Source organism: Paramisgurnus dabryanus, chromosome 11 (genome assembly GCF_030506205.2).
Source record: "Paramisgurnus dabryanus chromosome 11, PD_genome_1.1, whole genome shotgun sequence".
Classification (NCBI taxonomy): Eukaryota; Metazoa; Chordata; class Actinopteri; order Cypriniformes; family Cobitidae; genus Paramisgurnus; species Paramisgurnus dabryanus.
The window spans coordinates 9,675,403-9,687,737 of record NC_133347.1 but is presented as its reverse complement, the minus strand read 5'-3'; the positions used below and the strand labels follow the sequence as shown (position 1 = coordinate 9,687,737).

Sequence of the window (12,335 nt, the reverse complement as noted above, 5' to 3'; positions counted from 1 at the left end):
CCTATAGCGGAAATGGTTTTGAGCATCTCAATGTACTGTACCTTAATTGCAGCACACTTTGTTCATGTCGTAGTGGCTTTTGTAGCGATCTTGAGCGAGGTAGTGTATTTTGTTGTTGCTGTAAATAGCAACAACAGTATTGAACAATTAAAGAAATGTAGATTTGAATGTTCTGGCTTGAATTACCCTGCTAGTCTCAACCCCGGGTGGCTCGCCCACAGGCCATTCATGGGGCATCTGATGTATATTGCACATAAAAATAGCAAGAGCTGGCTCATATCGCTGTTACGATCTGATTGGCTGGCTTCTAAGCAATCTTCGTCAGTCGGGGTGCCCAGCTTTTATGAGTCCACTGGGAAATAAGATTGCAATAAGTTGTTCACAAATATGGTTATAACCAGTTTCGATTTAATATTTTATTATTATTATATATTATTATTATATAGATTTTTTTAGATGAACAAAACAACCCATGGTTAGTTGGTTTAAATGTCAGCCAGGCAGTTTTTCCGGTGTACGTGAGCAGTTATGGCCCAAATCAAACTGCATTGTTGACCAAGAGGTTCTCTGCTTAAGATTAAAACCTGCTCATTGAATTGTGAAATGGTTCCAAACTTTGTTTTAGGGTTAAACAGTCAAAACTGGGATGCATTAAGCAGGATTACAGTAAACGTAGACATGAAGCTAAAACTGAACAACACCCTATCAGATGCCACATGAATATAAAAGCTATTTGCGTTTACACTTTCACAGCCATGATTTTGCCGTATGAATTTGTATAACCATAGGTCAGCACAATATCAGCCACTGCAGAGGCTCAGAGGAACTGTACTATTCAGAGGACCATTCATAATTCATTATAGTCTTCTATGCCCCACTATCGGCCCTGCCTGGAAGCCCCTTTTTTCCACTGAGCTAAAAGCCTCTACCTGTCTTCCTCTCAGACGCTTGACTGGAAACAAACAGTCAGCAGTTTAAAGCTCTCAGCATCTGACACTGAGCTCCTGCTGGCAGAGGATCAACGTGCACATTCATTCTCTCCGGGGGAATGAAATAATAGAGAGCAAGAAAAAGACGTAAAGGGAGCGTGAGGTATTTTTCTTATCATCATCAAACTCTCATGTTTCTACAATTTATATTTATGCACTTGACTCTTTTATCCAAAGCGACTTGCAGTGCATTCAAGATTTAGATTTTGTCAGTATGTGTGTTCAAACCCTTAACCTTTGCACCTCTTATGCAGTGCTCTTCCAATACAGGAGCACTGGAAAGATGCAGAGATGTTGGGAACACTTTCTCAAAAACCACTTTATCTATTTGGAAAGCTTCATGCCACTTAGGTGTAATAGCACACTGTGTATTTTGTTTGTCCACCTGGAAAAAATCTTTACAAGATTGATGCATGCTTTTCACGATCGCTAATGTTTGAAAGATGCTTAGTTTTGTTTGGAAGCAGGTTGAAGCTGGTTTGCCCAATATCCATAAACCGAAATGTATTTTCCATTGTGTTTTAAATTGTAAGCGAAATTTTGGTATTATCTTTTGTTATTTTCCGGACTATAAGTCGCTCTGGAGTGTAAGTCGCATTTGTCAAAAATGCGTTTTGAAGAGAAAAAACATATTTAAGTTGCACTGGACTATAAATCGCGTTTATTTAGAAAATGATTTTGCAAAATCCAAGCCGAAGAACAGACATTTAATCAGGAAAGATAAGTTATTCAACTAAACAATAGCACAGAACAGCAGGCTGAATAGGTGTCCGTACTTGTTAACGTAACATAAACGGTTATTAACACAATACACAATAGCATACAGAACATACCTGGGAGGTTGAATAGGCTAAATTAAGACGACAAGCCAAATCAAGTTCAAAAAGGTCCCAAAGTCATTCCGCATCACTGAATCCATTGAATTACATTAATACAGGAGCAGCATACAGCGGACTCTCGGGGCTGTAGACGGTAATGGTTTCTCTTGGTTCATATGAAATATTTTTGACGTATAAGTCGCACCTGACTATAGTTAACTTATAGTCCGGAAAATACGGTATATGACTAGGTGGGTGGTTGTTCACCTAAATAATGTTCTTGTAACAAAACCAGTATAGCATTGCATTTGGTCTGTGACATCACTTGCGTCCCACTGCAACAGCGCTGGCTGTGTGATTATAAAGTAGGGTGAATCTGTTTAAAACAAAGACAAAGTAACTTCTATAAATGAAGAAATTAAACTTATTTTAAAGTGATACTCCAGCCAAATATCAAAATTACCTCATGATTTACTCACCCTCAACAATGCGAGATACATATGTTGATCATCTTTCAGGCGAGCACATTTGGCGTTATTTTAGTTAATGTCCTTGCTCTTCCTAGCTTTATAATGGTAAAGGATCCGGGAATAACTTTTGAATTTAACGCCTAGAAAAGTGCATTCAACCTTCATATAGGTAATCCACACGGCTGCAATGGGTTCATAAAGGTCTTCTGTGGGTAATCAATGCGAATAATATCCATATTTCAAACTTTATAAATTGTAATAACTAGCTTCCTTGTACTCACGTGATTCACAGTCCAATTTTAGCGTAGTGACTCTTGTGAATTGCAAAATCCAAGATGGCGTCATTACTGGAAGCTAATTATTATAGTTTATAAAGTTTAAAATGTGGATATTTTTCATTAATTACCTGAAAAGACCTTTATTAACCCTTTGGAGCCATGTGGATTATTACTGTGAAGGATGGATGCACTTTTTTGGGCTTCAAAGTCAGAAGTTGTTTCCTGATCCCTGTTTTCAATTAAATTCTTCAAACGATGTGTGCCTCTATCATCATCCTGTAAATCAAACTCCTAGTGCTTCGTGCCGCGTAATGTATAAACATGTTTTAAGGAGCTTGTGCTTTATGGGGAAGAAGCACCTGACTTTATAAATGCACATTGGGCAGTTGACGTCTAAGGGTGTGTGATATGACGATATTTGATTGTGAACGATTAAAATGTCTCCACGGCCCACTTTTTCGGAAATATCATTGTATCGTGCCTACATCAAGTACGCAACAAGTGCAAGTAGGCGACAAACTGAGACGCGCGCTACATGAAGGCGAGTTAGGTCCCAGTATACCTTTTTTCTGCGGATGCGTGTACGCGCGAGCCGAACTTTCAAAGTATACTCACAGTGTTGTTTTGCATGTACGACAAATACGCAATACAAATGATTTCTTATTCAAATTATTACTCTACCAGGCCATCAGGGCACCGCTGATTTACGACATTTACAGTACATAAAAAATTTTAGGATAAGTGAAGAAAAGTAGCCGATCCACCATTGCAAACAAAGTTTAGAGCAAACATCAAGAAAACAAAGAACAGGAATCAAACATTATGGTGGCGAAAATGCTCCATAGCTTTCTGTTCTTGGAAGAAATGAAAATAAAAGAAGAGAAAACGATAGTGTGTGTGCAAATGCTGTGTAATTTTTGTAGTGGAGTATCCGTCTCAATATTTTCTCTCGCATGCGCTGTTGTGCGCGTACTGTCCGCACACATTTTTTTACCTTGTAGGTAGGGCTGCATGATTAATTGAAAAAAAATCAAAACCAAAATTCAGAAACTTTAGCCGACCCTATTTTATCATGTCGGTTATTTTCGGTTTTTAATCCTGTTAATACTTAGCCTGGCTCCGCCCTCCTACGTGCTTCCGCTTATTTTTCATTTCGCTTCAGCAGTACGTCTGGGATTTCTCTATAGAGTTTCGTTTTCTCCTGCAAAAATCTGCAGGACCAATCAGCGAACAGATGTGGGCGGCTACGAACGATGACGTTGAGGTCGTGCGTCAGTTTGAGTTGTAGTTCAGTAATGGCAGCGGAGAAAGACGTGAGAAAAGCTATTCGGTCCGTTGTTGCAAAACTGCCGAATATACAGAAGTTAAAGCCGGAGCAAGAACCAGGTTTGCTAACTTTTGTTTGTCTGATTATTCTGACTTGTTGTTTCCGGACGGTTTCGGTGCATGATATACGTCACGACCACATGTTAGCGATTGGCTTTGGCAGATCCTGAGTGACTCTGGGCATATCCAATAGTTTTAAACTTCAACAATGGACCCTCCTTAACGGAAGTAACGCTTTGCTATGGAGCGTGGCCAGACTCTCTAGCTGTGTCCCAATTCAGGGGCTGCGACCTTCTAAGCATGCGACCTTAAATATGAGCACTCGGTCTTTCAAGGTGGCAGCCTCAGAAATCCGCGAAGAGAACTGAAATGAGACGGTCTAACCTTCGGACGACCCATAATTGGCGTCACCTGCTGCGCCTGTCAGCAGGACATAGCGGAAACGTTTCTGACTTATTAAAATAAATATGAAATCAGAAAAATATTAATTTAGTTTAGAAAATATGACACGTTGATGTAGATTAAACTATTCAACAGTATATTAAATTAAATTAATCAACCTTAGAAATATATGCATCATAAAAATAATAATATTAACACAAAACATAACTTATAATACTAAAACAGTGACAAACTTTTTTTGATAAATACACACTTTTATTTAATGAAGGTTTTAATTGTTTATTTTAGAATATCCAGCTGCCGTTGCAGCCGCGCAATGAATCTTGGGATATCCTCGGCTGTTAAGGATCCATTCGTTCTATCCTTAACAGCGCGGAGAAATGAGGACGCATTTTGAGGCTTCATTCTAAGCATCCTTCGAATTGGGACGGCCTTACCAGCCTGAAGTCGCGCTGCTGTGACGCAATCGGTCTTAAAATACGTCCTTAGAAGGTCGCAGCCCCTGAATTGGGACACAGCTTCTGTAAAAATGAAATGAATGTACGAGAGTCTGGTTATATCAGGCTAGTTAATACTTTCCCTTTAAAACATACTCCCGCGTGTGAGGTTACGTGGCAACGCCTCGTCCAGTCAGTAGCATAGAGCCACATGGAGGAGAACTCAAACTTTTTTAACTGAGCAGATCATCTAGTGCCAAAGAAAAACTAAGTAGTCGCGCATGTTTGGCCCCCGTCATAAAACTACGGAATGCCTCAAATTTGCATAATGCGTAAAAGTTTTATATCACCTTGCGTCAGTTTAATCTACCGATAAGTTTACACAGCCCGGGTAAAGTCAACACATACCTCAGAACCGCGAGAAAACGTGGGCAAGCAGGTTTAATTAGACATGGCAGAGATGAGAGAGAGAAAGGGAGAACTTCTAGTCTACATTAACACCAGAAACATTATAGATGAGAGTAAAGGTCTTATATAGCTGTGCCCAGGTAAGGAAAACTGAATAGAAGACAAGAAACGTGTAAAGGATACAATGTGTATTACCATGCCACTCATCTCATTATCTGGATATAACTTATTGTATATGTTTGTATCTTATGGCTAGAATTAGTCATGTGGGTTGTATGAATCTTTGGTTCCTATTCTGAAAGTTTCATCAATTGTGCATAATAACATGTTCAGCAACTGCATATGATCAAGTCTATAGTATTTATCAGGAATGCAGTTATTTTGGGGGAAAGGATTTAAGGTGTGCCCTAAATTTTCTGCTAGTGCTCCTAAAATTTTCAGACACAGTACTCCTAATAACAAAAAAGTTAGTCTGGAGCCCTGAATTACTAGACTTAAAAAAAAAAGTTATTTATTTTCTACCTTTTTTTTTTAGGAAACTTGCAGTATACAGTATAACTAAAATGTTTCATTTCAAGCAATGTGTGCTTTGATTTCAGTTGAAGTCAAAATGTTCAATAAATAACCTTAACAACTAATACTTTCCTCTTCATTTAATTCTTTTAAAATCACAAAGATAACAACAAATGCCCTTTCAATAGAAAAATATATCCCACCTTTAATATCTGAGCATATTCAAAATACAAACCTTTGCCAGTGAACTATGAGGCAAAAAATTATAATAATCGCTCATTAATCGTAACCGATGTCAAATGTTAAATTAACCGAGGTTTTGATTTGAGGTCAAATCGTTCAGCCCTACTTGTAGGACTGTATTTTAAAGTATGGCTGTATTAGTGCTCAGTAATGGCAAAATAGTCTTTACGTGATAAAAACCGTGAAATTGCGAGTTTTCCTAAAACAATTGTTATATGATTTTTCCCATATCGCCCACCCCTAGTGACGTCACAAAACAAACCAATCGATAATGACATTTTAATCGATTACTTGATTGGTTGTTGGAAGCCTAAAGCATCTCGTTGTAATGCCCTGTAGGTTGCTACTTTGCATAAAACATCTCCCAAATGCAAATTCTCTTTTGAATAATCTGCACCTGAGACCTCACAGCTATGCCAAACTGCATGTGAGCTGGAGCTAGTTTAGAAAAGCACACATGCTTATTCACACGGCCTCCTCTAACTGGAGCATTACATTGTGTTGTTTCGCTGTCTTTTACAATTTTCTTGCAGCTTATTAGCAGCGAAGAGATCTCACCCTTTGACAGCAGCTACTAGTTTAACTATAACATTTATTAGGTTTAAAAAGCAAATGATGTTTCACCTCAGTCTGTTTGCGAACTTAGATCTATCCCTTTCCTTTTCATACCGCTGGGTTGTCATTAGAAGGGCACATTGCATAAGATGCCCTCATTCTTCGCTAAAGTTCCCCATTACTTTTTAGAGACACGCTGCACCTTACTTCCTTACTTTCAAATAATATATGATGTGCAATATTGCATTTTACATGTATTACTTCTATTTTTGTACTTTGCTTTTAAGCAGATCTGTGTTGTTGTGCCCTCGATGCCAAATGAAGGCAGAGTGCATTGTTTTGTAATCAACTCCGCTAGCTCACCTATTGAAATCTCATTGGCTAGTAAATAGAGGGTAGCCCAGCATCATGGGTCATGTGACCTCAGCTCTTGCGCCAGTAAAGCAGGGAGGGGTTGTGTTTGTTTTAGGCTGTAAATATCACACATATCTGGGACACAGTTTCAAACATGTTTTATAGATGTGAAATGGCTCGGCTGCAGGAAGGATAATACTGTTGTGCTTCAAAAGCAGGTAATAATGACGTTTTCATGGTAACTTTTGGAAGCTCCTAAAGCACTTTCTGTTATTGATTTGTTTCTGATTGATGTGCTGATTGTTTTTTAACTAGGTTAGTGTATATGTAGTGCTGCAATGCCAAAGTGGCACAGCAACATCTAAAAGGTCACACAAACATGGGTGATTCGGCTTTATTTGACTTGGAAATGAGATTTTGCGTAAATGCACACGTTCTCGCCTGGCTTTGTGCCGCTAAAAGCTTTTAGGTTTTCTGCTGAGGTTTGCTGCCTCATCCATTGAAGTGTCAGCTATATCTCACGCTCAAAGTACAGATTCTCCTCAACCGCTCCCTGAGGAAATGGTTAAATGTATTCCTGAAGACTCATAAAGACAATGAGAGCGAATTTTAGGCAAATATCTGTCTCTGAGCGTTATCGTGCCATGCCTTCTTGCTTAAATCAGTTGTTCAAACTGGCATTAAAAGATTTTCTTGCAACTTCCTGTGAAATAATTGTTTTGAAATGTGAATTTAGCCAAAAACCTCCTTTAAAGGTATCTTTAAAGGTAAAGTTACCCTCTTTTGAAGTGAATTTCTTTTTCATCCCTCTTTTTCATGCAATTAAAGGGTAATCAGTGGCTCTCAAGCTTTACAACAGTACCATTACAATGGTCGACACTTTTTACTTCAGTCATTTGAGACCATTCTTTGTGTAAGAAATAGTTGGGGTGGGCGATATGACCAAAATCTTCGATAGGATTCATTTCATATCATTATAACGATATGTATCACGGTAGAGTTTTTAATGTTTTAATAAGGTTTTTTTGTTATTAAAATATTTAATACTATAGAAATGTTCATAATTCTCACAAAAACCTTATACAAGCATAAAAAGAAGATAAAAACGAACAAAACTCAAGCTCTCTAAAGATAAACAGTCAATAATAAAGGAATGATAATAAATAATAATGTATTTATGTATATATATTTTTTTATTTAAGGTAGAAAAGTGATTTAGTCAAAAGCAGTGAGAGAACTTCCCCTTTAAGGTCGGATCCAATATACTGTTACACATGCATTTTCTCTTTTAGCTGTTCACCTTTTCTTAACCCCTTAATGGTCGTGTTTATGAGGATACTTGCAAAGACAGGAATTTTGACGCATATACACTGTCAGAAATAAAGGTACAAAACTGTACCTTTTCTGTCACTGGGGCTGTACCCTAAGTTTCCGTTTGGTATCTTTACAGGAATACAAAACAGAATGCAATTTTGGGTAGATTACCGTACCTTAAGGACCCTACATTGTTAGAAAAAAGTCAAAATATGTACCCTAACTGGGGCAGCACCCTTTAAAAAGGCAATTATATGGACCATTAGGTACAGATATGTACTGGTAAAAATTTAGTATCAATATGTACTTTTGAGATACTGATATGAATTTTTGAGGTACTAATAAGCTCTCTTTGGTCCCAGAATGTACTTCTGAGGTAATTAAATGAAATCCTTATGTGCAAAGCTGTACTTTTTGAAAGGGTACAGCCCCAGTGACAGTAAAGGTACAGTTTCGTACCTTTATTTCTGAGAGTGTATGTATTTAAGGCCAATAGAGCGGAAAAAATGCTCACGAGCTTAATGAGCAGCGGTTACGTGACTTCACACTCCTCACAGAAAGAAAGAGCAGCATTTGCGCGACTTGCGTGCTCCTCAGACACAGAAAGAGCACACACATATAGATCTGTTGTTTGTGTTTCAATGGCTTAAAATAACTTGTTTTAAAACTGCGGCGCTTAAATACGTCTACAAACGTTACGTTTTCGTGACCACGCGCACAGGAGCGTAACATGGGCGCGTAACCTTGATAGAGACGATAGTCCAAAATCTCTACTGGTTGACGACATTTCTACCAGTTAATTATGTCTACCGGTTTATCGCCCACCCCTAGTTTGAAGTGAATATAACCTTGTTCGCCGTAGCTCGAAATTCTCATCTTATTCACCCTTAGACACATTACATTACATCACATTTACATTTATGCATTTGGCAGACGCTTTTATCCAAAGCGACTTACAGTGCAATACCCATTACCTTTTGCGCTGCTTACACAATGCTCTACCACTGAGCTATACCGGAAAATTCAAACCCATTAAACATATTGGTTCCTGTGTCTCTTGATCGATAGCTACATGTCCGCTATACTGTAAGTTAAAAATATTATAAAAATATAAATAATTTTTAGATATACGATTCCTTTAAGAATGTACATCTATGGTGACCTGACAGTTAAAATGTGTAGTGCATGATTTATAGCATAATTACATTTTCTAATTGTTTTAAAGTTCAGAGGAAGTGTTTTTACTCTTACGCAAGTTGTCTGAAATTTCATCCCTCTTTTTCTGCAAGACGCTGCAGTCAGTTTCGATTCGAAAGCGTTATTTACCTTTCTTATTTACTCAAGGGCAGAGGCATTAACCGTGAGTGTTCCTGTTTAACAACCCTTGCCTTCTTGAAACTCTCTCCCTTTCGTAAAAGAAAACCGGATACGACTACAGAGCTCCGGTTACCATCCACTGTCACCCCAACACTTCCACTAAAACCATTCTGCACTCTCCATTTCACATGTGCCAGTGTGTGTTTACAGTCACCCTGTGTGTTGCTAATGGATGTGTTTTTGGATGTTTGCCCCACAGCCCGTGATGCTGATGAGCGAGAGAAGTGGATTCAAGCCTTAGAGGGAACGATTCTCCGTCACACCCTTCAGCAGGTAAGACCTTGACCACATGTAATGCATTCACCATAACAAAGTTAGGTAACACACCCAAAATATCCTTTAATAATATGCAAACAACTAGTTTAAATTTGAATCTGCGCTCTGTTTTTCCTTTAATATTTATTCTAAGTTAGGGCGGTGCAAAAAGTCACCTACCGCATAGATTATCGAGTCGATTTTCCTCGATTATGAACGAGATTTTGCCTAGCTTCTCTGTGAAATACGGCTCTGTGTAGTAAATGCTGCTCCATCTGAAAGCAGGTGATGGAGAATTACTACTAATCATGGAACCGGCTTAACTGAACACATATGAGAATCGCAGGTGATTTTTTTTTGCACAGCCCTAGTCTAGCGCTGCGTACGGGACGCAGCCTAAGTCATTATTTCAAAAATAATATTTAAAAATAAAATATCAGTTTTCTAATAACAGAAATTAATCTGTTTGGCACAGGTGTATTTTTGTCTACAAAAGTAATTTAAAGCATGTAGCCTCTTATGGAACGGCTGAAATTCCACAAGGGGGCGCATTTGTTCCTCAGACGTTGCATAATAAACATGACATCCGAATATATTCATTATAAATCATGAATGAAAAGTGAGATTCGAACGAATGTCTGTTAGTGAACTTATTGTATACACTATTTATATCGTAATTTGGTCAGAAACGTCAAGATTGTGAGATGAACAAATCGTTTTGGATTAAAAGGCTTGGATATTCCATTTCCTTGGACTTTTGGGGATTTATGAACAATTTGTTTTGGACAATTTCACCGAAGCGGATAAAGGAAAGATTTTGAAGGTAAGTAAATATCCTAAATCGGCGCCGCCCGGTTCAGGTAACTAACAACTAGATTACAGTTTTATGACTGCTAAAAATCATATTATGCTTTCTGTGTGCGCTTAATGGAATCCCAAAAGTCTAAGCTTTACAACGATGTGCCGCATGACCGTATATTTTAAAGATTTAATGCTTCAAAGTTACAATGACGTAATGCAGCCTCACGTGCAAGGGAGGGGGTGTGCCGTGTACGGCACAGTGTTCCTTATCAGGTTAACCATACACCATCAGATTAAATATTTTTTAAGATCATAGTTAACATTTCTGTCAAGTGTTTGTATACGCTACACTGCTGGTGAAAGGTTTTGAAACAAAGTAAAATATTTTCTGAATCCTGAGTGATACTACCTGCCATCTAAATCATAAATGCTACATGTCTCAAATTATCAGTAGCAGTTAGCAAATCACAGTTCTGTTTTCGATTGTGCTAATTCTAGTACTTTCATTTTCTTAGTAATTTTAGTAATTTAGTCTTTATTTTTTTCTCCCAGTGTGGTTTTGCTGATATGCAAAGTAGTGTTCACATTTGTAGATCTGTTCTCCTAGTTCTTTTGGTCTGGTTCACGGTTCACTGACAATACACAGGCTTTTTTTTACAGAGCCAACTGAACCTTAAGTAATAAGGATAAGGTCACAACCTAATTGGTCGGCTTTTATGAAATGTATTTTTGCATGGATTTTGTAGACCATCCATAGCAATGCTGTATGCTAAGCTTAACAAGCTTATTGTATGCATATGCAAATGAGGGTATTACCATGGAAATCTACCATAGAAATCTCACAAAGTAGCACCAGAAATTGCTCCCGTTACATGTTTCAAAGAAGATGTTATAACTAAATTATTTCTTTAAATGTATTTGGTCCCATGTTGCATTCAAAAAATTATAATTACCCCATCATTTACTCGCCCCAAAGCCATCCTCCCCATGTACATTATTATCTTTTTTTAGGGTAACCGATGTGATTTTTTTGATCCATATTTAAAACTTTATGAACTATAATAACTAGCTTCCGAATCCGAGCAATGTGCATTCACCAGAGAGCTTTAGCGTAGTACGTAGCCTACAATGCGTAGTTGCGTAGTGACGAAAGCGACAAAAATAAAGAAGAGACCAATAAGTAAGGGTGTTTTCACACCTAGTTTGTTTGAGCCCTCCAAACTAGGGATGCTCGTATCAGTTAATTTTCCCGACCGACAACCGTAGCTTCTAAACCGAACATTAACCGTTAACTTATAAGATTTTAATATGAAATTGTCATTGAGTAAAAATACAGTTGACGGTTGTCTGTGAACTAGTAAAAACAAAACATTTAATTTGAACGTGCAAACAGCAGCGACAGATCAACAACAGAACCAGGATTCATACATTATCAGATATTCATGCAACATTACCTTATTAAAAAGCACGCGATCGGTCCAGAGGATTAATATCCAAAGGGCAGATTGTCTCCGTTTCATCTACCACAGTGGTCATTTCTAAAGCAGGACGCTTTTCAGAAAGTTTTGGTTTTGCGTCGTCTTTCTCCGTTTGTGCAAAAAGTGAGATGTTTATGGTCATGGTCAGGTTTAGAGGCCATCACCGAACATCTGTCCGGATGTGCGCGAGACGGACCGCGTATTCTTGCGCGTACACGCGCGCGTCTCCGTTCAGCTTCCAAACACACACACAAATTATTTCTCATACAAATTATTACTTTATCAGACCGTCAGGGCAGCAATAATTTGTGTCATTT

At 38.1% G+C, this 12,335-nt stretch overlaps 1 protein-coding gene across 4 annotated transcripts in view; it reads left to right on the top strand.

The window, feature by feature from the left end:
- Positions 1-12,335, top strand: part of osbpl9 (oxysterol binding protein-like 9) — a 52,726-nt gene that overhangs the window by 6,854 nt on the left and 33,537 nt on the right. For 3 of the 4 annotated variants that reach the window (XM_065248500.2, XM_065248499.2, XM_065248501.2), the window contains one exon: positions 9,684-9,757. In XM_065248500.2, the coding sequence (XP_065104572.1) occupies positions 9,684-9,757 (74 nt within the window). Of the gene's footprint in view, positions 1-6,942; positions 7,012-9,683; positions 9,758-12,335 lie in introns of those variants that run through there. The other variant, XM_065248504.2, reaches the window with a different exon arrangement.